At 46.7% G+C, this 25,129-nt stretch overlaps 1 protein-coding gene across 7 annotated transcripts in view; it reads right to left on the bottom strand.

Moving 5' to 3' along the window:
- The window catches only part of Dcdc2c (doublecortin domain containing 2C), a 64,575-nt gene that overhangs the window by 14,258 nt on the left and 25,188 nt on the right, over positions 1–25,129 (bottom strand). For 4 of the 7 annotated variants that reach the window (XR_781204.2, XR_781202.2, XR_781203.2 and 1 more), the window contains 5 exons: positions 18,116–18,236; positions 16,686–16,786; positions 14,687–14,755; positions 10,133–10,174; positions 285–348 (listed from right to left, as the gene is read on the bottom strand). Coding sequence is in view for 4 of the 7 variants with exons in the window: in XM_010629113.2 (XP_010627415.1) it covers positions 285–348; positions 10,133–10,174; positions 14,687–14,755; positions 16,686–16,786; positions 18,116–18,236 (397 nt within the window). In the remaining 3 variants the exon portion in view is untranslated. Of the gene's footprint in view, positions 1–284; positions 349–4,064; positions 4,105–10,132; positions 10,175–14,686; positions 14,756–16,685; positions 16,787–18,115; positions 18,237–25,129 lie in introns of all 7 variants that reach the window. The other 3 variants (XM_010629115.2, XM_010629114.2, XM_010629116.2) reach the window with 2 other exon arrangements.

Raw genomic sequence — 25,129 nt, 5'->3', positions numbered from 1 at the left:
ATATATATATATATATATGATTCTCAGTAAACAAAGAAATTCAGGTAAAGAACTTACAGTTTGGTGGCACTGCTAAGGGGTTTCAGGTGGACACAGAGGGCAAACTGGGCAGGAAGTAACCTTTTTCTACAAAGTCTTCTCTGAACATTTTAACTAATTCAAGAGACACACTTAAACAGCTGTGTATGAGCTGTTAACCATGGGATTTTACAAGCATTCTCATCTGTGGCTGAGTTACGACACAGTATATACACTTCTACATCTTCAACATCTACAGGACATACCTTTTTTCTTTGTGTTGTGTCTTAAGGGAAACATTTTCTTAAAAGGCACTCCTGAATTGTCTCCCTGAAACAGAAACCGGCAGTGTTAGCAGCGGATACTGTAGCCCTGGAACATGGACCAGAATTCTCAGCTACACGTGGTTGCTGACATGAAACCCACCATGAGAACTGTGCACCAAAGGTGTCGACGAACTCTACAAGGACTTCCCATGCATAGAAACCAGAGCTTGGAGGTCACTGATCTCCCAGACACAGTGAGGATCAGCCTTACTCCAGCCTGGGGCCAGACAAGACACATGAAGCCAGCCAGGTCACTGCTGCCTAGACAAACAGGATCCAGTCCCAATCTGCTGGACTCGACTCAGGTTAGTTCAGCAAACCCAGGTGCAGAGAACAGGACCTGCGCCTTGTCCGCACTGGGTGACACCAATTTTTCCACCAACAACCACCCCTCCCAACACACTCCATAGCAACAGTGATCCAGCCTCAACTTGGAAGGCAAAAAACTGGAGAATCGCCTCAAATGGAACAAATAAAAAGCCAGATCATCTGCAAAATTGTAACCTTGAACCCATCAGCCAGGTGAGAGAGGTCACAGAGCAATCGAGAAGCCTGAAGCCATACCCCTCTCAGGACATGCAGGACAGGAACCTCACTTCCCAGAAGCTGGTGTAGGACCAGGGAGAGAGGCCCAGCAGGGAGATGAGAAGATTCCCACTGGGCGTCCTGGGGAGGGTGGGCAGGCTGAAGGCAGAGGTGAGGGCGAAGTGCATCCTCTACAGGACAAGCTCCAAGCTGCTGAGGAGAATGGCAGCCTGTCACCCAGCCCACTGCAGGCTGAGAGAGGACAGAATCCAGCCCTCCTCCTCTGAGCAGGAGCAAGGAGCAGCTCTGGGTGCAGGGAGGCACACTACTAGGTAACCTGCTCCTCTGCTCCAAGACGCAGAGACACAGCCCACCGCAGTTCCAGGCTGAAAGAGGACAGAGCCCACCACGCACCACGGGAGGCCAAAAGATGGAGGGAGGAGGAGGGAGGGAAGGGAAAGGGAGGGGAAAGGGGATTAAGGTGGGTTAAGTGCACGCAACAACTCCCCATGAGGAATGCAAACGGTGCGTACTGCAGACGTGCAAATAAAACATTTAATATGCTGTAATGATTTGGATGAAACTATTTTTAATTTCTCTGTCAAAGATAAATAATGACGATTCTCAAACTCTTCTGGATACTGCACTGTCCATGAATCATGTCATTCATTCCTCACAGCAGGCCCACCACACCGCGGAAGGGAGGAGGCCACCATCCAGGAAGGCTTACACAGCCTTTCCTCCGCCTCTATTCCGCACACCTCTGCCAGATCCTGGAGCCCGGCGTGGACACAGTGCTAGAAGACCTCCCACCAAAAATGAAATGCTTTGTTCTACCGATGTGCTCCAACTCCCCAACCTAACTGAATGCACTGCTGATCCAAAGGTGATCTGTGGATGCCAAGCCATCCACAGCACCATTCAGGGGCTTGGGAATGTCCAAAGCATGTTCCTGTTCACACTAAGACTTGCCACTCTGCCTGTGCACAAAGACCACAAGGAATTCTGCAAATGCCCAAGGACAAACCAAGCCAGGGATCCAAAATAATAGTCAATGGATTCCTCACTACAGTACACTTGAAATTCTGGGGGAAAGAGGGCTCCTTAACATGTAATGGAAAGATAAAAATTATCACTGTTACTAAATATTGACCTTGGAACTACGTCCCTAGGATATTCTGAAAGGAATCGAGTGGCATCCATGAAGTGCTCCTGCTCCACATCATAATACCATGTATGTGCTTGGTGGAGTATCGAGCTGAGCTAGCCGGTTGGTTCCTGGAATTCTGTTGTATTGCTCATCTTTCCTGGTGCTGGACAAAATTCTTGATACCCACAACTTAAAGGAGAAATTTAATTTGGCTCATGTTTTGAGGGGATTCAGTCCGTATTCAGCTGCTCCAAGACAGGAACATCATGGCAGATGGGTATGGCAGAGCAAAGATGCTTGGTTCACGGTGGCCAGGAAGCAGAGAAGGAAAGTGGTGACAGAGGGGAAGAGGCCAGGGACAATATAGAGTACCCAAAGCACACTTCCATGGTTCAACAAGACACATCCAGAAGTGTGCACCACCAATCCCCTCAGCCATCACAACTGCTCTACTTGAGTGCAGGAGTAGCAAACTATATGTATTTATTCCCAGCTACATGGAAGACATTTTATTTGCACAAAGTAAGCCTATAACAGTCATGAAAACAACCAAGTGTTTGGGCCCAATAATAAAATGTGAACATTCAAAACAGCTCAGAATCTTCAATATGTATACATGTGGTTGATAGCTTCCCACAATTAAAAGTCTTTTCGAAAGATATTGGTAGAAATATCAATGCATGAGACTTTTCAATATTGTATAATGGAACGTGTTAACATGTGCATAGCCCACCATTTTTTAAATGAACAAATTTTGCATCATGATGCAAAGTCATGCATGGGGAAAAATCCATTCAAAGTACAAGCTTATAACAATGAACATTAAAGCAACAAAGAATAAAACCTCACAGATAAAGTTTCTAATTCAAACTGCACCTAATCTTTAAGAAATTACCACTGTCAAGTTTTAGTGTAATACCAAAGAAATTCCAATGGGTCAAAAAAACTATTAAAATATACTTCTCCTTTCCAAGCACTATTTGCATGAGGCTGGATTTTCTTGAGCTACTTTAACCAAAGGAGTAATGAGCAACAAATCAATTTAGAAGGGAATATTAGAATTGGCTGCCTTCTATTGGCCAAAGAGATTTGCCCAAATGTAAAACAATACCTCTCTATTTACAGGATGATGGTTTCTTTACCAAAACAGAACTCATTTTCATAAAAACAGTTATGTATAGTGCTGTAATTAATTTATTATAATTATTTTAAATACATCAATAAGTAAATCTTGCTAGATTTCTTCTTTCATTCCAAATGTATGAACTCTTGGTAGATAAATCCTGAAAGAGGCCTATATGTCCACCAACAGGTGAATAAACAAAGACAATGTGGAGTACCACTCTGCCATAAATAAGGATAAGCTTAGCCAGGCACGGTGGTGCATGTCTGTAATCCCAGCACTTGAGAGACTGAGGCAGGAGAATCACCTCAAGCTCAAGGCCAGCCTGAACTACATAGTGAGTTCAAGGCCAGCCTGAACTATGTAGTGAGACCCTGCCTGAATAAATAATAAAAGGGCCAGGGATGTACTTCAGTGGCACTGTACCTGGGAGGAGGAAGAGGCAGAGGAGGAGGAGGAGAGATAAACTTGAATCATTTGTAGGAAAATGAATGATATAATGTTGCATCCGATAATAAGAAAAAGGGAGATAGATCTTTCAAAGAAGGAAAGATTAAGAGGTGGTGGGAGAGGGAGGGAGGGGGGAAGGGGGTGAAAAAGAGTTAAGAGGTATTACGTACATGCACCAACTCCTCATAATGAATGTAATCATTCTGTACTGTAAACATGAACTGATAAAGCAAAAAACACGGCTCTTTGGGGTTCTCAATAATATTTACAAATATAAGGAAGTCCTTAAAATCTTGTTTGAGGACCACTGCTCCAATGGACAGCACGGCAGGATTCACCGGGCATTCACAAGAAGTGGGTACGACCTGTGCCTTCATTCCCACAGCAGCATGGTGAGTCCACTCCCATTTCCTGTTCACATATCAAACCTCCAAGGCCTAAAACAAACGCGGCTACAAACTTTCAAGCTCACCATTTGTAGAGAGACTCTCCGAACTAGGATTTTCTTCTTTCTTTTGGAAAAAAAAAGAAATCATCAGCTTCACCTACTTAGATAGCAGCAGTTGGTTTAATTTTTCCAATCTGATTTCCATGGTCAACTGCCCATCTGCATACATCCCCAAAAAATTTAGAGTGTTGTGTATAAAATGTATTCCACACCCCTCTGGCATGATCTGCCCACCCTGCTGTACACCTTTCTGTCTGCCTTTGGACTCTGGGCAAAGCAGCAAAGGGTACAACAGGCAAGCGGGTCCCCATCTTACTGCGTCTGCAGCCAACCCTAGCAGGGAGCCTTGACCCCATCCCTGGAGATGTGGAGTTGACCCAAAACATTGTAATAGGAAAATGAAAAACAGCATTAAAAATAGCATTGAGATCAACAAAGCGATATTTCCATTTCTTCTCTCACTGTGTGAAGGGGCTGAGAAGAGCTCTTCCCAGCGATGCTACTGGCTCAGGAGTTTGAGATCCCAGGGACCCCAGGGCTTCCGCAACAAGGAGCTGCTACCAGCCACCGATCAGCTGCAGATGCATGGAACGCAGGGTGTGTGGGCGGCCAGCAGTGGCACGGCCATGCTGAGAGGTGCCTGCACCTCAGAAACATCTCCACCTACCCCTAAGCTCGGCTGCACTGGAGGACTCCCTGGGCAGCTGCGCCTGCAACATTTATCAACGCATTCCCAAGCTGCCTGAGAAACCCAAGTTATCAATGTACCCAAAAGCAAAATAAAAGAGAGACAACAGGAAACGGAGTTGGCAAAAGAGAAGAGATTTGGCCAAAGGGAGGAGGACCAAGAGATGAAGGGAGCGGATAGAGAGGGGAGGGAAAGGGATGGAAAAAGAATGAAGATGTGCTCTCCTCCTCTCCGTGAACCAACTTCTAAGGAGGAAAGTGATCGTTATATACTGCAAACATAGATTCACAAATTTTCTTAAAGTCAAAGAAAGATTACCATTTATGCCTCACCATTAGAGATCCTATAGTGCATTAAGAACAAAACGATATTTTATCTTTGTGACATGTACTCTTGAGTGTGATTTTTTTCATATACTGCAGCTTTTTTAAAAAGCCTGTCCCTTTCTATTTATTCGGTTTACAAGCAGAAAATGTGAACTTTATTTATTAACCTTTTTTTTTTTTTTCCCGAGGCAGGGTCTCACTGTGTAGCCCAGGGTAGCCTTGAACTCACAGAGATCCTCCTGCCACAGCCTCCAGAGTGCTGGGATTACAGGCGCGCCATGGATGTGTCTCCTTCAAGTGAGAATGCCAACAACCCTGAGAAAAGAAGAACCAAGCCCCTGGGCTGAATAGACACAAGGCCTTGAGGGCAATTGGAAGGGCAAACCCAGCTCGGAGGCACCGCTCCTGCCCTCTCTCATCTCTGCTTTCCCTGGGGGAACAGCTGCCCAGTTTAGGAAGATATGTGAGAAAAAGAAAGAAGGCTCCTCCTTCCCTCGCTTGTCAAGTCCAAGTGCCAGGAACTCTGGAGTGCCTTTCCTGGTCCAGTTTCTGATTTTCTTTCCTCTAAACTATGTATGGGAGAGCAAATTATTTTCCTCCAAAATATTGCTGTCAGTTTAGGGCAACTAGGTAATAAATTCACCTAAAAGCATATTCACCAAGCATGGCGGAGGCAGCCAGTAAAGATTTCTCATTAGGCCTTCCCACAAATGAAAATGGGAAATGCTGCTTTTTGTGTCTAAAGATTGGATTTATGACCATGGCTAAGTTCACAGAAACCTAATCTCCAGGTTAGTGCGTGTTTTTCTTCTAATTATAAATGAGTCAGACATTTTAAAAACTAGAGCTTGCTTCTCTGTAACTGTGGAAAAGGAGGGCAGTGTAGATAACAGGCTTTCCTCCTCCTCTTGCTGCAATGTTCCATGAGTCACATGGCCACATTCTAAGGACCTGTCACCCTGCAGCAACAGAAGTTTGGTGAGATGACCACACATCCCAAAAGTCCTGCATTGTAACAGCCAGTGAGCCAAGGGCCAGCCCACAGCTCAGACAGGACCAGTAAGCTGAGCTAAGGTTTTTCTGTATGGCTTATTCCTATACATTAGGCTTTCCAAGTTTGGAATAAAGTTATACAAAATACATCTATGCTTAAACCATGGGACATAACTACGCTAACACTAACAGTTTGTTCACAGCTGGTCATGTGACACACACCTGTAATCCCAGCACTCCAGGAGGCTGAAGCAAGAGTATCTCAAGTTTGAGTCCAGCCTGGGCAACTCAGCAATTTAGAAAGACCTTGTCCCAAAAAATTTTTTAAATAAAAAAAATGTTAAAGGGCTCGGGAGGCAACTCCATGCAAAAGCACTGGGTTCAGTACCCAGTACTTGGAAGAAAAAAATAAAGGCTGCTCACAGCAAAATCGCACTGACTCCTTCCAGCTACTTCTCCAGACCAGACTGGAGCCATTTCTAAAATGGCCATGAACACAACAAAACTGTCCCCATCGAGCCACAATATGAAAAAACTAATTGGTTCGTCCCTGACTGCTCTAAGACACCAACTCAGTACCTGAGTTCTATTAACAATTTGCATTATATACATACAGAATATAATCTGCTGTGTGAGGGAGATGAAGTATCCTTTCCATTTTAAAGTACAAAATTTCTTTTTATTTGAATCCAATTGGATCTCCTCCACATAGAGGACCAAGTTATATTTTTCTGTGAAAATTTCATTGCTTAATACTTAATTCACCATGACCCTACTTCGCATTATTGATGACTCACACTTAGCTTTCAAGACTAGTGTCGATCAATAGTGACCTCATCTCTTACAGAAGCAATAAAAGACTTCACTGTAATGACAGAGTAGTATCAAGATAATAAAAAGAAAAAATAGGAAAGAGAATCAGCAGGCCATGAATTTTAAAGATCAATTCAAGAATCAATGTGGTTTTCATTTTGTCACAAAAATCCAGAGTGAGAGACAACAGTAGATCCAAAGGACCCTGGCCTTATTGTCATTTCTGGCAGTTTAATTAGATGGAAACCACTGCTGGGTGACTGGAAAAGCACACGACACCCAGAGTAAATCACTGCTATGGATCTGCGATGTAAGGACCCTGGCCTTATTGTCATTTCTGGCAGTTTAATTAGATGGAAACCACTGCTGGGTGACTAGAAAAGCACACGACACCAGAGTAAATCACTGCTATGGATCTGCGATTATTTCGCTTCAGCTCGAGGCCTGAGTAGCGTTCTCACCGGCAGCTGTGGGTGAAGGGAAACATCCAGTGTTCTGAGCTAAGCATTCAGTGAGCCTGTTAAATCATTCACTTGTTTATGCTAACCGATCTAAGTCGCTACTTTTATTTCTAAAAGGTGGCTCTGTTTGGTTGCTGGTGTTACAGCTAGTAGCATATCAAATGCACGCTTTGGTTTGTGTTGTTTAGTTTTTTATTTGGAGGGGTTGTTGTTTGTTTTGTTTTACCTGCCCTGGTCTCAGGCTCTCTGGGAAAATCCTGGATGAGGCCCCATGTTTCTTAGCCCCGTGGTGCCCTAAGCATGAGCTACATCTACTGGCCACACCCGTCTCCTTCAGACCCTGCAGCAAGCTGCTAAGATTTCCGTCTCCGGAGGTTTCTTAACACAGTATGAATCTGAATGGAGTCACAACAAGAAGAAACGGAAAGCTAAGAGATGGGCGTGGTGGGCACATCTTAATCCCAGCACTCAGGAGACAGGTAAAAGGCTCAGGCCAGCCTGGGCTACATATTGAGACCCTGTCTCCAAAAACAAAAACAAAACAAAACAAAAAGATAGATATGGTAGATCATGGTTTTTCTAAACAAAATAATCAAAGAATCCAGAGTAATAGTAGCCAGACAACAGAGATTTCTAGTTTAAATTTTCTTCTCATTATAAACCCACCCAAATTGTGGCTGAAATTCCCAGGTCCCTATGACATGAAACTAAAAATCATGATCTAATCTCTCATTCTATAGTCTCATCCTAGAATGCTCTGGGTGGGTTACTAAGGAAGTTTTGAGGAGGTAGCACAGCTTGGCAAGGAGAGGAGACAATGGACCAAAGGCAAATGCCAGCCACAAAGCCCTGACCCAGGAGAAAAACAAAGCCCTGACAACGTGGACACACAAATAGCTGGGGGACAAGTGGGAAAAGGCAGAATATTCGAAAATGACATGCCTAACTGCTCGAAGAAAGGTGCTCAGAAGTGACCACAGGCTGGGCACGGTGGCACACATGCTTACAATCCCAGCACTCCAGAGGCTGAGGCAGGAAGACGGCCATGAGTTTAGGCTAGCCAGGGCTACACAGTGAGTTCAAGGCCAGCTTGAACTACATAGCGAGATCGTGCCTCACATGAACAGTGGGGAGAGCCGGGGATTTAGCTCAGTGGTGCTGCCGCCTGCCTCCAAACAACAGGAGTGTGGGAGAAAGTGCATGAAAGAGGAAGAACAGACAAAGGAGAAGAAGAAAAAAAAAGACAGGAAGAGAAGGGGGAAAGGAGAAGGTAGGGGAGGGGAATGGAGGGGAGGGGAGGAAAAATAGAGCAGACCAGAGGGGATACTTCTTGGGAGAGGTGATTCACAAACAAACATACATACAGCACTAGGGAGAGAAGGAGATCAGACTAGAACGCTCATCTTAACTATGAGGTAAATATAAGAATTGTCTTCTCTTCAGGAGAAACATGGGGCCAACACCCCAGTACCAACAAGTCTGGAAATCGCCGCAGGAAAAGGCCCTGCTCACCTCCCTCCACCCCAGGCACTGTGTGCTCGGGCTCCACAGCTCCTGAGCTACACCCAGTGCTTTCTTGGGCAGGAAGGTCAAGCGCTAAGCCTGCCAGGCACACTGCCACCGCCCCGCCAGCCCGTCCTCAGTGATGCTTCCATTCCCCTGCAATGTGTAGTCATGGAGATTTCGGCGGCACAAGGGACACTCCCATCACACACATTTTGAAAGTTCACAGATATCCCAAGGAATGGATGAAATCACAGACGCAGATCTGCTGGTAAGTTTTTACACTTGGTAGCTTTTTCTCGTTTCTCCAATGCACTAAAATACAGACAGATGCCTCAAAAGCAGACAGAGCCTGCCCTTTTTTTGCCATCACACAGAACACTTGATGTTCGAAAAGTTTGGCTGTTGCCTCGATGTAGTCAGACATGGGGCTGTCCCAAAACCTACATAAGGCACCACTTCCTAAACAGATGCCTGTTAAGTGCTCAATATCTGATTTGGGGTACTTCTGTTCGTGGGTAGCATGCTTATTTTTAGCTAAAGTCCTACTCGATGTTGAAGCCTTGTTAAAGTCTCACAACGTGTCCTTTCATCTTCTTCCTGGAACATCCCCGTGGCAACCTGTCTTGCCACATCTATATCACCACGACGACCCCATATTCCCACCCCCTCCTACAAGTCAAAAACCCCACATCCGACTGTCCCAAGGTGCACCCGAGCTCCTTTTCTAGGGAATCGCTGCCGGTCCTGTACAGGACAGAAGCCGGACAGCTCAACACTGAGATTTGTGATCTAGGATTTTAGTTTACATTTTCCAATTTATTGCTGGGGGCCTTGTTCTTCATAAGTCTTACTTTGCACCATCGTCACAAAAGCATACCCCGTGAGAAATCACATTACTCCAGGAGCTTGAGCCCCTACAAAGGGGGCCATGCCAAGCCTGAGCCAGAACACACGCAGTTACCAGGCGGGGACACGGCTGGCCAGAGCCTGACCCAGGCTGGGGTCCCCAGGGGCAGTGTTGGGCTCGCTGGAGGCGCAGAGTGAGCCCAAAGCCTGGGGTGGAGGACCCAGGCAGCTCTAGAGGAGTTCTTGGCATTTACAGAGGACAGGCCATGGTGCAGGACTTTCCATGCTGTGGGATTTCTTTTCCTCTGAGTTTGTTTTCGAACTCCGGGAGCAGAGAGAAGGTTTAGCTATGACGGGTACAGAAGCTGTTTTCCTAAAGAGCAAATGGCAAGATTTGAGGGCCCATGAGCTGACTCATCTTCAGAATGGGAAACAAAATTATCGTGCGTTCATACAAACCTTTCTTTCAATATCTTCATAACACCTTTCTTCTTCTTTTTCCTATTATTAAAAAAATATAGGAATTAAGTATGTTTTAAAAAAAGATGCTTACCTACAAGAAAGTAATCAGAGAGATGGTGCAAGTTTAAATTTAAAAATTATTGTAGTAAAAGAGACATCATCATGAACCCCCTCAATTAGATCCCTGCTGTTTCAAACACCCTCCTCCCATCGTCCTCGCCACTTCCTACAGCAGCTCCAGAGTCCTCTTTCCTGAGGGTCTTTACCAGGTGTGATAAAAAATACAGTAAATTCTGCTGCCCAGGGCCATCCAGTGGAAAAGGCAGCTCATCAAAACATGATGCTGTCCCTTATCCACTTTAGTCACCAGATTTGCCACCATGTGACTCCCGGCTCTTCCCCAGAGTCACAATGACCATGAAAGGGAGATGTTTTCAACCCATTCAGGACAGCGCAACTAAAGACCCTCAAGAAAGAGGAATCCAGAGCTGCTGCAGGAAGTGGTGAGGATGATGGGACGAGTGTGTTCAAGGGGGGGGGGTTTGAGGTGAATTCATGGTGATGTGTCTTTTACTACAATAACTTTTTTTTAATTTAAGCATTCACCACATTTTCCCATCTCATCCTGTAAACCCTTAACCTCCCCTGTCCTCCTCATTTGTTTGTCAGGCAAATTCTTCACCACCATAGATACCAGCTGGAGTTTGCTTCAGAGCCCTGGACACCCCCTTCCTGCAATTATGATGCTCCCTCCCTCCTGTGTCGCTGAGCACCACACCTATCCCATCCTAAATTCTTTATTTTTATACACAGCCTGTTAAATATTTCTACACAGAAGGCAACATTATATTCTCCATTGCGCCCCGATGAACACCTGCAGCTCCCAGAACTCGGTCCGTCTGGGTCCACACTACTCTTTTCAGTGTGGTCCTGCTTTACTTTCTAGGAAGGGTGCCGCACTTGACCACCAACCCCTGTGGATGAAAGCTGTATTTGTTCCTGTCATTGCTATTATATTTGTAGGATAGTCCTACCTACCAAGATGATGGCTTACAACATATGCATTTATTTAATTTCAACACAAAGGCCAAATTCCTTCCCTAAAAGGTTAGGCCACTCTATATGTCAACCCTACAAAATACTGCTGCCTTCCTGCCTTTTTTTTTTTTTTTTGGTAGCAGGGATTGAACTCGGGTCTTTGCGCTTGTGAGGCAGGCAGCGGCACCACTGAGCTAAATCCCCAGCCCACTCCTGCCTTCTTGAATCTATACATATAGCTCAATCTCGTATGCAACTATCTATGAGAATACTGTAAAATAAATCCTCAGTCTGGATGTATTAATACTGGACATTGTTAAAATGACTTAAGAGAAAAAACTCACTATGAATATACTATACTCACAGTGTACTGAATATTGTGAATAGTGTCTTCTTCTCAGTGAATTTCCTATTTGCTTCATTTACCTGGGCTGTCTTTGAATTGATTTATGATGCTCCTTGTAAATGAAGAAAATCTGATTTGTGTGGCCATTACTTTCCTCCTTAGTTTGGTCAACACCTTTTGTTCTTTTGTAGTGCTGGAAACTAAGCCCAAGCCCTCACATTAGGGTCCTACCACTGAGCCACCCCTCTGGCCTCTGGGGTTAACTTCTGCCTGTATAGTGTTTTCCAATGAAAAATGTTTAATTTTCACCTAGAGAAATATTTTTGGCCTTGGGCACAAATGATGACTTCTTATCTACAGCCTCTTGAGTCTCCCTGGACGTCCATCTGTACCTTTCCTCTTATTCGTTGTTATGAGCCCACATTGGCAGCACACACAATCACCCTCACTCTGGGGACTGGCATGCACAGGACACATCTCAACCCTCTTTTCATCTCGCCACCGTCCCTCCTCTCTGTCCCCTGCCTCTACTCTTGGTCCCTTCATTTGGGGACCTCTCCCGGACGGGCCCTACCACACCCCAGCCTTCTGGGCCAGCAGCTCCTGTCCTGCCTCCCCAGCTGGGCCAAGGTTACCTATTATGCTCCAGGTTCACCATCAGACTCGAGATCAGCTTCTCCTCCGTGCAGGGAATGTGAAAGGCACTAAAGGTGCCAGTTCTGGGAATGGGCGCAGGCCTCCTCCAAACCGCACCGCTATGCCCACGTCTCTCCTACACACACCCCCACCCATCTGCTGCGTGACAGCGGGGCACGCAATGACTGCAGCAAAAGCCGATGTGGCTGCACGGCGCCAGGAGTTCAAACACGACGCTGCTAGAGGCCAACGTGGGGAGGCATCGTTCGTGGCACCAGGGAGCTGGAGGAGGAGAGCAAGGTCTGAAGGGAGCCTGGGAGGTGAGAGCGGGCAGATGGGGGCAGCAGGCAGCACCTCCGAATGAGTGGGGCAGAAAGCACAGTGTGCTCCCGAAGAGACAGAACCTCGGTGCTTTGCCTTTCCCTCCCTCTCTTCTGAGTCCAAAAAATCAACCAGGAAATTTGTCACAGCCTTCTCGAAGGTAGGCAAAGCCAGAAGACTGTGAAAAGGGTCAGAAAATCCTCAGGGCAACACAGGACCTGACATCCTCCCTCCCTATCCTGGGCTTTTCTAAACATGTTTTACAAACTTAACAGAAGTATGGACTTAAAAACATGCTGCTTATACATAAAACATTTTGCAATGCATGCGTCGACACAGGCCAAGCAATAAGAATTGGAGAACATTTCTGGCCAGCCCAACTCTGTCTGTACTCAACACCCATGTAATTAAAATAGGCTTTAAAATAAAATAAAATAATGCTTAGCTGGGCATGGTGGTGTACACCTATAATTCCAATGCCCAGGAGGAGGCTGAGGCAGGAGGATCACCATAAATTCAAGACCAGCCTAGGCTACACATAGTGAGTTGAAGCCCAGCCTGCACTACATAATGGAAGCCTGTCTCAAAAAAAACAAAAATAAAATAAAATAGTGCTCAATGAACACAATGTGAAATAGGTAAAAGGACAAAGAATATATTTCTCTTTTATTAGTTCACAGAAGTCGAAATCAGTTAATTCAGATTAACAACATTTCATTTGAAAGACAGAAAATATTATGAACGTGCCAAATACTGGCTTGATATAGAGTGCATGATATTGGGATTGAGGATGTGATGCTGGGATTGCTTTCATGGTGCCAAGCTAGGCTTAAGGGGGTCCCAATCTAGGTGTGAGTGCTACCCCCCAACAAGGGTTAGCGGCCTGGGTAGGTAGGATACAGGGAGCAGAAAGAAGGCTGCTGTGCTTATTGCTTGTTGCTTGCTGCTTCTTCACTACTTTTGCTGCCTTGCTGCCTTCCTCCCTGCATGGGCTGTTTCTCCCTCGCCAGGCCTCTCCACCATGCCACTCTGCCTTGGAGCCAGCCGACTGTGGACTAAAACATCTGCAAACTGAGCTAAAATAAACCTTTCCTCCTTTAACTTTGGGTGTCAGGTATTTTGTCTCAGCAATGAGAAAGGTAAGACATTCTGCCTGATGGGATGAAAACGTCTTTAACGTATATAATGTTGCAAGTTATGCCACTGAATGGTATGTTTGAAAATGGTTAAAGGGGAAAAACAACGTATGGTTGGGGGCAGCAGTACTGGGGATTGAAGTCAGAGACTTCAGACTGAGCAACATCTCCAGTTGTTTATTGGTTTTTATTCTGAGACAGGGACTCATTAAGTGGCCCAGGTGGGACTTAAATGTGTGATCCTCCTGCCTCGCCTCCCAGAGTGCTGGATTAGAGATGCACACCACTGTGTTGGGCTGGCACAGTTCCTTTAAGCTGTTCTGGATCCCAAGCTCCTTTGATGTTTTCTAAAACCCTGAACAAACTTCCCGAGGGCCAGTGCCTTCCTCACCAATGCCCTTCGCCACCTGGCAAAGAACCAGGGTCCTCTTCCGGCCCTGGCAGTCACTTCCCTTGTCCTAAACTCAAGGTCAGAGAAGCAGCTTTAGAGCCGAGGTGACAGTGCACGGGGCCACCTGCACCCCAAGTTCAGGTACAACTCTGGAGGCCCGGCATCCACACAGACTCAGACCTGGCTCCAGATCCCCGCACCCCAAACATGCGGAGGAGAAAGATCACCTCCAAAGACATGAGGAGAAGGCAAGTTGGAGACAGAGCTCAGAAACCCACGTCTTGGCTCTGCAGCTGAATGGTAAACTTTATTTTCCTGGCGCACATACTTCTTGCAGCCAGTGGCCCGATGCCTGGCCCAGAGGAGCAAAGGCGATCAGAACCCAGGTCCACCCAGCCATGTCCCCAACGAGGCCAGTGATGCGGTGCCCACTCACCATGGACTGCCCACAGCCGCCTCCACCTCCACCTCCTGCCTCGCCCCTGGGAAGCACAGTGAGGGGTCACTAAGGGTAAAGGCCGCTGAAATGACCCCACAACTTCCCGCACACAGGGTGCCAGAGCCGAGCACAGCACCAGGCACACACAGCTGGGATGCTCCCCTGCGGTCCTGCACGCTCTCCCCGGAGTACCAGGGAGCAGGCGCTGAGCCGGGCCTGCAGACACGAGGTCGGAGCAGCTCACCTTGATGCCCCCAAACTTAGGGCTGCTGTCACATGCATCGTCAACCTCTTTAACCACTTCAGCTGGTGCCTAGGAAGAAAACACAGCCACAGTCAGCCTGCACCCCTCTGCCCAGCTCCCCTCTTCTCGGTGTCTTCCTGGGAGACTTCAAGTGACCCGGGCACGCCCATGGCTATGGCACCACCGCCCATGACAGCTACATCTTGGAAGCGGCCTCTACATCCATCAGTACATGAGCAGATAAAGAAAATGTGATACAGTGGACCCTCGAGTTACAACTGGCCCGACATACAAACAACTCGGGTTATGACCAGAATTTTAGCTTTCACTTACAACCAGTCATGAGTTATGACCCAAATGCCAGCCACTGGGCTTCCAGATGGTCTCAAGGAGTTCTGAAGGAACACGACAACGTCCCTTCCCACACGGGGTTAAGTGAAAAGTCCCGGGCCAATGCCTCTCTGAGGACACTGAGATCCGCCTGTGTACAGGAGATGGACTGAAGGCTGTGTAGAGGAGCTGAGCCTTCAACTGACCAACGTGTGTTACAACCAGGCCCTTGAGAACAAACTGAGTTCATAAGTCAAGGGTCCACTGTATTTATACACCGCAGACTACTACTGTGCCATAAAGAAGGATAAATGTGAGACATTTGTAGGAAAACAGATGCAGCTTGAGACCATCATGTTAAGCGAAATAAATCAGAAACACAAATTTCAATATCACATTGTCTCTCTTTTATGGGGAAACCCAAAGCTTACATAATTAAAGGGCAAAATAAAAGATAGAGGATACATGACAAGGAGATAGACAAGTTTGAAAGGGAAAGGGACCAAGAGATGGAAGGAGTGGGCAGGCAAAAAGAGTGGGAAAAAGAATTGAGGAGAAGAGTTATGAGTGTGCACCCACTCCCCGCGAGTGATACAACCATGTGCCGCAAACATGGACTGATAAAAATTAAAAATAAGTAAGTAAATCTGAGCCCAGAACTGGGATGTGGCTCAGAGGTACAGCACCTGCCTCCCATGCCCGAGGGCCTGCGTTCCAGCCCCTGCACCGCAGAGAAAAAAAAATCAAATAAAATTAATGTCACACACTTATAACATGCAACCCAGAAAATACGCAGTAATACATCAAACAACAAGGACCAACGTGACATAAAGCTACCTGCCTAAAATGTGCTCATTTCCTTCTTACTATAAACGTAAATGTGCACAAAAATATCGCAACTGTTACTTTGGGGTTTGACAGAAAACCAAATCTATCGAACATTTCTTAAATCATCTCCAGGAAAAAAGCAAATAACACCGGTAGTAATTTAGAAAACACAGTGGGACAGGGGGACAAGGTGCTCCAAATGCATTCAGAAGCAGAAGTCAGTTTAAATCAAGCACAAGTTTAAATCAACGCAGGGTTGTAAAAAATAATGCGGGACAGACAAACAGGAGAAGTTAAAATAAAGGGGTAGCGGGAGTAGAAAACTGGCTGATTAGCTGGATTCTGTGCTGAAGAGACACAAGAGAGCAAGGCTGGAACCTCAGCTACTGAGTGAATAAAAAGACAGCACACCGAGGACCATTCTTGTCCCCTTGTCCCCCACAGCTAAGCACCCCGGGTGGCCTCAGGGAAGGGGCAACCCAGGCCCCTCCCCCGAGAAGACAGAGGCTGAGCAGCCCGCTCCAGCACCGCGTTTCCCAGCTGCAGACGGGGACTCTGAGCCCTGGTCCACAGCACCCTCTGACAGCGCCACCTACCGACCTGGGGCTGCAAGGTGCGGGCTGTGCCCTCGTGGGGTCTCCAACTCTGCAGGTGAGAGGCCGAGGCGATGACCGAAAAGCACACTGCCCAACAGCTCCAGGAGGGGCCAGAAGGAAATGCCTGAGCCGGAGGGCGTGGGCCTCCCAGAGGCCAAGCAGCACTCAGGACAGGGGCATAAGAAGCGGCTGAGGCAGGCAGGGGCTGCGGAGCAGTCATCCAGGCATCAGGGCCCACAACCCACCTGGTCCACCGGCACTTCCACCTTCACATCCAGATCCTCCTTGACCTCCAGTGCCCCTTGTGCGTCCTTAGCAGGAGTCCGGGCTTTGTACACGTCACCTTCTGAAGAAAGGACAGGATGAGGTTTGCAAAGAAATGGGGAAAGTGAAATCCACTGTGCTTCTTGAGTTTTGTTTTGCTTTTGAGACAGTGTCTCACCAGGTAGTTCAGGCTGGCCTTGAACTCACAGTGGTCCTCCCGCCTCCCGAGTACTGGAATTACAGATGTGCGCCACTATGCCCCATGCATTGCTCATTTTCTAACCAAACCAGAGTGAAAAAACTCAGCATGTCTAGCTTCAATGCCAGCAACAGGAGCCTTGCCAGGGGCCTGGCTCCACGCCCTTTCTTTCCGATTCCCTTGTGGTCCAAGCTCAACAGGCCTCTGTTCTTGCAGTATCGGAGTCTTTGGCTCTGTAAAGGGCCTGGGCCCCGGAAGTCATGGGCATCCAGTGCCCACCCACCATGGCAGACAGTCCAAGTCACATCGAGGACAGTGCACACTGACCAACCTGTGCCCAGCTGATCTGAATAGAAATAAATACACCAGACAGCAGGCCCCTGGAACAGGCTGTGAGGGAAAACAGCTGCAAAATACATTTAAGAACTGGGTAGTGGGAGGTACTCATTCTAATCAACAGCTGGAAAGCATTTTAGGACAACTGGAAATATATTAAATGCTTATAGAATTATGAGGCCTTTGCAAAGTTTATCCTCAACCTCATCCAAAGCAACAGACAAGATGAGAAGAAACAGCCAACTTCAGCCTCCAAGGAGACACAAATACGGCGAGCTCGAGCATCCAAACCAGAGCCCCGTGGCCTCCAGGTCTACGGTGCTGGCCCCGCCCCACCCACACCTGTCCACCTGGTCCTTCTCCTCCCATCCCTTCTGCTCCCATCCACAAGCCCTGAGCTGAGGTGCGGGGTTGGAAGAGAAGAGAACAAGCACAGGGCGTCACCCAGTGCTCAGGACCCAGGAGGAGCTCAGGAAAAGAATAGACAATGGATCGGTCACCGAATGTTTAAAATTATTCCATTTTAAAATCGAGTCTGAAGAGCCATCCTCCAAAGGTGCACATGAACAATCTAGGTGGTCTTTATATCCAAGTTTCCCTCAAAGGGTACACTCGCTATTTTCTGGTCTCTGGTCCTTACGGAGCCCTGATGTGCCCATGGACCCAAACTGAATTTCAACCCATCTTTGCCTCCTTACCCAGGGAAGCTCATTGCCTCCAGAGTTAGATGTTTGTTTTCCGGCTCTGCCTACCTGCTGAACATGTCATTTTAAAAGATCAGACTGTTACAGGTCAGGAAGTATTCTTGCACACACATGCACTGCCAGTCTGTTAGTGTTTCCACTTTGTGGGCAACAAAATGAGACATCCCATTACCTGCACCACTTGGGGTGAAAGGTTCTACCGGTGTTTTCTTCCTTCCTTCTTTAGCATGGTAAACCGAATCCTTTGTTTCGGGTGGAATATTGTCATGCTTGGGAGACTCTTTGGACTCCGCCTGTGGTGCAAATTGAGAGCAGAAGGTGTCTTAGGTCCTGCAGGTGCCGGAAGCCTCACCTCCGGCACAGCCTCTGCTATCCTGTTCTTCCAATTTTGCTTCTGCAGAGAAACAGACAATTCTGTGCTCCCTCCCTCCACACTTCCATGGGGAGAGCTCAGTCTGGGTCCCAGCCAGGGGTATAGGGGATGAGCCACAGATGGCCCGGTTGCTCCCATCTGAGGGACCACGGGTGACAGCAGGGGACTGAGAATGTCAGCGGAGGTTCCATGGGACCTTTGCCGACACACGTTAAAGCCTGATTCAAAACTGCTGCTCAACAACCACTCCTGCCAGACCTTCCTGTGAGAGAAACCTCTGACGAAATCAGCCATGTGAGGCTTTATTTGAAATCAACTTTATTTGAGGCTACAATAAAGGGAAGCCCAGATTTTTTTAATCTGTAGCAAATAATAAAAAAAGCCCATAGAGGTACAAGATCCCAACAATGAATGTAACTGTACTGTATCCCTAAAATGTACCAATAAACTCAATTAAAGCTGGGGGAAAAAAAAGCCCAACTAAATCACAGCATAGAAGTGAAGTAATTCCCAGCACCATCTTAATTCCATCCCAACTGCAGGTATCTTTAAACTACAAGTTGTCTTTTTTTCTAGTTTTTCTTTTTTATTTTAATCTTTACTCAAGTATTTGTAAGTAGATTCAGGCAAAAGTATAGAAATAAACATTTCTCTCAGGTGCACTATGTCACTTAAGAAATGCCAAACTGAAAACATCCACCTTCTACACACAATCAAACTAACAGGGTTTGTTTTTGCTTTTGTTTTCCTTCTGAAAATTAAAGTGCGAAAATAGTTCTCCAACCTCATCATCCAAGAGACCAAAACGACTCTACCTACAAAGACTTTCCTGTGAGCTGAAACTGCGTGCCTAAGCACAGGCGATGAGATCCCAGTACAGCCAGTTTTAGAGACAGAAAATTGTCCATGGTGCTCGTGAATCTAGAGTGAGCTGGGCCTGGGATCCTGAAGATCTAGCTGATTCTCCTTGGCGTCTCTGAACTCCCGTTGCTGAGACCCATCTGCCATGCCTGGGACCTCTGTGATGAAGGGCACCCACCACATCTCCCTTCTTAGCTCTGGCATAACACCCAAAGGAAATGACAAAGGCGGGTGCCTCACCCTCGATCCCAGAGCAGGACAGCAGCTTCAACACAGGCAAGCACACAACACAGACAGGTGGCCACCCCTACCTGGCCACCCAGCGAGCTGAAAGTGGGGTGCCCGTGCCACCCACAAAGCCACCGAAACCTCTACCACTCCATGAACATCCCTCACCTGTATGTTCTCCCCTGGCTGCACCATAACCCACCCAGGGCTGGGACAAATGTGTCGGCACTCAGTCATCTGCTGGCTGTCACAGCCATGTGCACTCGGGAAACAGAAGGCTCTGCCTTGCAGCACCAGGAGCCTCCCACCCTGTTCTCCCTGCCCCTGTGGCTCAGGCCCCTCTGAAATGTGCTTGAGCCCTAATTACAAGGCACAGACCCTTGCTTGTCATGCCATTTGTCTCTCTCCCTAGTACAAATGTTTTCAGAAAATCAACCTGAGGCATGCTGGATTTATTTCTCTTTCCTGCTTTAGGAACCATTATTTTTCTCCAGAGCCTCCTTCGATCAGTCTGCCTATGCTTAAACGGTACTTTACGAGATGATCTCGACCCACATGCAGAAGGGCAGCCTCCCAGGTGACGGAGGAGGCACCACTTGGTTTGGCCATCTGAATCGCATCCTGTCTCAGTGTCAGCCCACCCTGGGGAAGAACACAGGTCCCCACGTGCATGTCCTGGGTCCATCCGAAGCAGGTCAAGTCTCCCATTGGCTGACAGTCCTGGCTTGGAGCAGTCAGGCAAGTGGGAATGAGCAGTGTTTGAACTCATTTATGGCACCTTCAGACTGCTAATGTCTCCTCCATTGCCGGCGGCCTGGATGTCATTAGCCAGCAGATATCAACTAATAACCAAGTACTGAGTCTACACTGAACATCGCAGGCTGGACCTGCTGCTAAGGGGCAGGTGTCCATCTCAGCCTGTGCATCCCTGTGACTGTGTCCACACACAACTTTAATTTATAGAATTGGTCTCCTAGGCATAAGCCTGAAGGCGGAGTAAGGTACTTACTGTTGACGTGATATAAATACAATGCTTACTATTTGCTGAGTTTTTAGAGGCTTGCACCATAAAATATTCATTTTAATAGATAAATACAATTTTAAACATTTATTAAATTGTCCTTACTTCTTTGGAAAATGATATTAAAATCACAATAAATGCAGTTGCTGCAAAACTGAACTTCATATAACAAAATAAGAGTGCATAGCTTCATTCAATTATTTTCATTGCATTAAAACCTCAGGTTTATTGGACCCCATAAGACACTGACAGGCTCACGAAGAGGTATTTTTCAGTGCTTGACTGCTTTTACCAAGCAATAAATCAATGGAGCCAGTTGCATAATGAGACCGCCTGCAAAGTGGATTTCAGGTATTGTCATGGCTCATATCTAGAGGTCCCCACAAAGCTCATGTGCTTATAGGTGGATTTAGGGTGTGTTACAATGGGATTTAAGGGTATGTAATAATTAAATGGATTTAGCAAAGTTCTGGGTGTGGATAATGAAAGCAGAACCCTAGGTGCGGGTGGCACCAACCAATGGGCTTATAGCCTGGATGCAACATAACGGAGAAAGGGAAAGAAGGCTGCTGTTGCTGCTGCTATGGATAATGAAAGCAGAACCCTAGGTGCGGGTGGCACCAACCAATGGGCTTATAGCCTGGATGCACATAACGGAGAAAGGGAAAGAAGGCTGCTGTTGCTGCTGCTACTGCCACCCTGCCAGCTCCGCCATGGACTGTTTCTCCTCTGCGATGCCCTTCTACCCATGCTGTCCTGCCTTAGAGCCACCGACTATGGACTGAAACCTGTAGAAACTGTGAGCTGAAATAAACCTCTGCTGCTGCTGCTGCTGCTGCTGCTGCTGCTGCTGCTGCTGCTGCTGCTGCTGCTGCTGCCTCCCTGCCAGCTCCACCATGGACTGTTTCTCCTCTGCGATGCCCTTCTACCCATGTTGTCCTGCCTTAGAGCCACCGACTACGGACTGAAACCTCTACAAACTGTGAGCTGAAATAAACCCCTCCTCCTTTAACTTGTAGGTGTCAGGTATTTTGCCTCAGCAATGAGAAAAGTAGCTAAGATAGACATGCAATGCGTAAAATTTACTTCTAGGGGTTGTGTGTGTGTCATTTTCTTGGTAAATGAACATTTTTAACAGTGCCATTTAAGGTTTTTCTGCTTCATTTAGAAAAAACCTTTCAATCCTCTGCCCAAAGTGGGAACCTAGAAGAGATGTTGTAAACACTCTGCAGGGGGACCTATGACAGTTTAAATGAGAACTGGTGTCAGGTATTTTGCCTCAGCAATGAGAAAAGTAGCTAAGATAGACATGCAATGCGTAAAATGTACTTCTAGGGGTTGTGTGTGTGTCATTTTCTTGGTAAATGAACATTTTTAACAGTGCCGTTTAAGGTTTTTCTGCTTCATTTAGAAAAAACTTTTCAATCCTCTGCCCAAAGTGGGAACCTAGAAGAGATAAACAGTGCTGCTGTGTTGTAAACACTCTGCAGGGGGACCTATGACAGTTTAAATGAGAAGTTCACACCCCTGCAAGATGCCTGCTGCAAACAGGTTACTACAGAAAGAAGGCAGAACAGTAGACAAGATTTAACAGACATCAACTGAATCCGCAAGAAGTGCACTGAGGAACTGTGCTCTAAGGAATCCCCAAAGATCATCCCCAACACAGAAGCAGACCAGTGCTCCGCGTAATCACGAGGGTTCTACAGACATCAGAAGCACTTTTATGCAAGATATGCACAGCCCCTTCTCTCCACTCTCACGCTCACTGATGAACACCCACTCAAGTAGATCCACACCAGCCCTGCCTCCTCCTGGTCAGTCTTGGTGTCCCCCACTTCTCACACACACCGTCACAGGGGCCTGGTCCAGTCGTTCCCCGTGACTTTCCTTCTCGTTTCAACAGATCAAAATGTCATGAATCTTACAGATATGAAGGGACCTCTAAGAAAGAGCACCACCATTTAAACCAAGTCACAGTGCCTCTTTACTGGAGACAAGCTCTGTTTTCTGCTACCTGAAAGCCATTTTAGAACTATTTCAACCCAGATTGCCATCACAGAACTCCTATACAAAAGGACAAGGAGAAGATGATGGCAACAGGCTTGTGGAGCACCCAAGGTGTGGTGCAGACTCGGACTTCTGATCACTTTTCTGACTCAAGTCAGTGTGGGGAGGAGGTTTCTCCATCATCGGGAATTACCTTCTAAGCTGCTGACACCAACCTGCACATTTCAGTGCCTTCTGGCCTGGAGTGTGCAAGGCACGTCTCTTACGCCTTCCCCAGGAAGGAGACACACACTCCATCTTGTGACACCCTGCTGGAAAGCAGGAAGCCACATGGAAGACAAACCAAGGTGCCCAAGAACCAGTACATGTCTGTGAGGCTGGGTAGATACCCCAACCCACAAACCCTCAGCTGGAACCAAGGCAAAACCAGTCCAGGACCAGCCAGGCCAACCTCCAAGTTCAAGGAAATATAAATCCTTGTTATTTGGGACTGCTTGGTCCAGGATGCCTATTATACAGCATAGATCACCGAAGCTGACAGCTCCCCCATGTGTGCCTGCCCCCTGACTTAGGCTCCACAAAAGGGATGCCATCCCTCTGTAAGAATCCGTGCAATGAAAAACAAACATGTTCCACCAATATCAGCTTCATGCCTTGATGTGCTGCTCTTATGCCCTTCTGTGTACATAATAACTTCATGTCAATTCTGAATCACAGCAAGATCATTTTGAAGAAATTCTGCAGAGCAATTAAACCTAACATGGACAGAGTCAACCTCACACATGTTTTGAATGCAGAGACAGTAAAAGGAGCAGCTGCAGTCTCTTGTCAAGTGACAAGTGACCCATGCCAAGTTAGGACCACAACATGACTAGCAGTTACAGTCCGAGAGGCAACCTTAATTCAGAGATGACCCAACACAGAAAATGCCCATCATAGAAAACCAAATCCACAGCTCCACCCCCATCACCTTGCCTGGAAGGCAGCGGTCACTTGTGACCAGCCTCACTCTGTCTATGCTGCTCTGTTTTCAGTCCAAACATTTAATTCCATCAGTGATAGCAATTACCAAATGGACAACAATGTCCTTTACACGCTCTTGTTGAAATCCAGCTCTCTAATAATATAAATATCTCCCCCTGAAGACCCCTCTTTTTCTACCCAGCCCCATGAGCAGCCCCTCGCATTCCAGGGAGGGTGTCCCTGCTAAAGACCAACCCGGTTTCCAGAGCTTCGTGTTTCATTTCCTCCCTTTTTCCAAAGAGATGTTGAGGCAATTCGTACGGCAAATGGCAGAAAGGGAAGTTTAATGGATTCGCAATGAGAGATCCGGGCAAAGCAAGTACAGAAACCAATTGCTTTATCCTAATGTTATTACAGTGTCTCATCATAACTCCAGTCTTGATGAAGTCTTGCAAGTGGAAATTTTTCATTTCCAGAAACATGTGCCCACTGCTCAAAGGAGGCAGAAAAATATTAACGGTGAGTCCTAAGATCAGCACATCAAGCAGACCTAAGTACAAGGGGCAAAGATAATGCAAGGCACCTTCGAAAAGTATTTTTACAATGAATGCAAAGATTTTTATCAATCTTTGGTGACTAGTGTCTTTTGTTCTCGTCCAGAAATTTTCATTTTCCAGAAAGCATGCTTTCCATCTGCCTATGGGTTCTTGTTATGTTTATCTTAGGAAAACATTTTCATGGTGGGCTTTATAAAATAACATATTTTTGCATTGTGACTTATGCCATGGTTTACGATTGTCCTTGGTTGTGATCATCCTAATATTTAGAAATCTTAAATATCTTTACCATACTGATTAACTCTCCAGCAATAGATTTCAAGAAGGGGAACAAAAGAACGTAGACAGCATCAGAACAAATATGCCTCAAATCTTAAGCAGACAGAATAAACATCTAACAGAAGGAAACTCTTTCATTCCCTATTTATGAAGAACCAAAGTCAAAGAAATCTAATGAAATGGAGATTGTGGAAAGGATGTAACAATGACCCCAGACTAGCGGGCCACAGCGTGTCTGGGCTTCCACAGCCACTGAAGGTGGAAAGCGGATGGTTGTTCCATCCGTGCTACAGGACGGTCACCACTTAGACTTCAGTGCCCACCAATGCCCCCAGGCCATCAGCGGCAGCCCTGGCCAAGGTTGCAGAGGAAAACTGTGAGACTCCAGCCAGCTCGGAGGGGTACACACAAAGCCAAATAGTGCTGCCCTTTCACATTACAATGCTCATCCTTTATCCATTCAACAAACACTGCTGAGACACATAGCTGGGTGAAAGAAAACTCAGAATAAATCAACTTCCATTCCAGAAGCCACATAAGTAACAGTTGATTCAGTAAAATCTCTTGTTCAAAAAACAAAAGCCAGCCAGGGATGACATGAGAAAGAAACGTGGGCGCTCTCACTTAACAGGCTGCCATGTAGAAATTACTAATAAAATACAGCAAAAGGTGTTCGGAAGACCTGCTCTGGAAGGAAGTCAGCTCCATGAGCCGGGGCCAGGCACAGATGGTGGTGCTGAGTGTGAGAGTTATACAAACCCATCATAAGGACCAGTAGGACCCTTCCAGTCAGACTTCTGCCTTCCTCTTCAATCCTGTCTCCTGATACGCCCTTCTTTCTCATACTGATGCTACAGTAGCAAACTGTGTGTCGATACACACCTGCACACACAC

Source organism: Fukomys damarensis, unplaced genomic scaffold, assembly GCF_012274545.1.
Source record: "Fukomys damarensis isolate Sample0158 unplaced genomic scaffold, DMR_v1.0_HiC HiC_scaffold_25, whole genome shotgun sequence".
Classification (NCBI taxonomy): Eukaryota; Metazoa; Chordata; class Mammalia; order Rodentia; family Bathyergidae; genus Fukomys; species Fukomys damarensis.
This window is presented reverse-complemented; position numbering and strand designations above follow the sequence as displayed.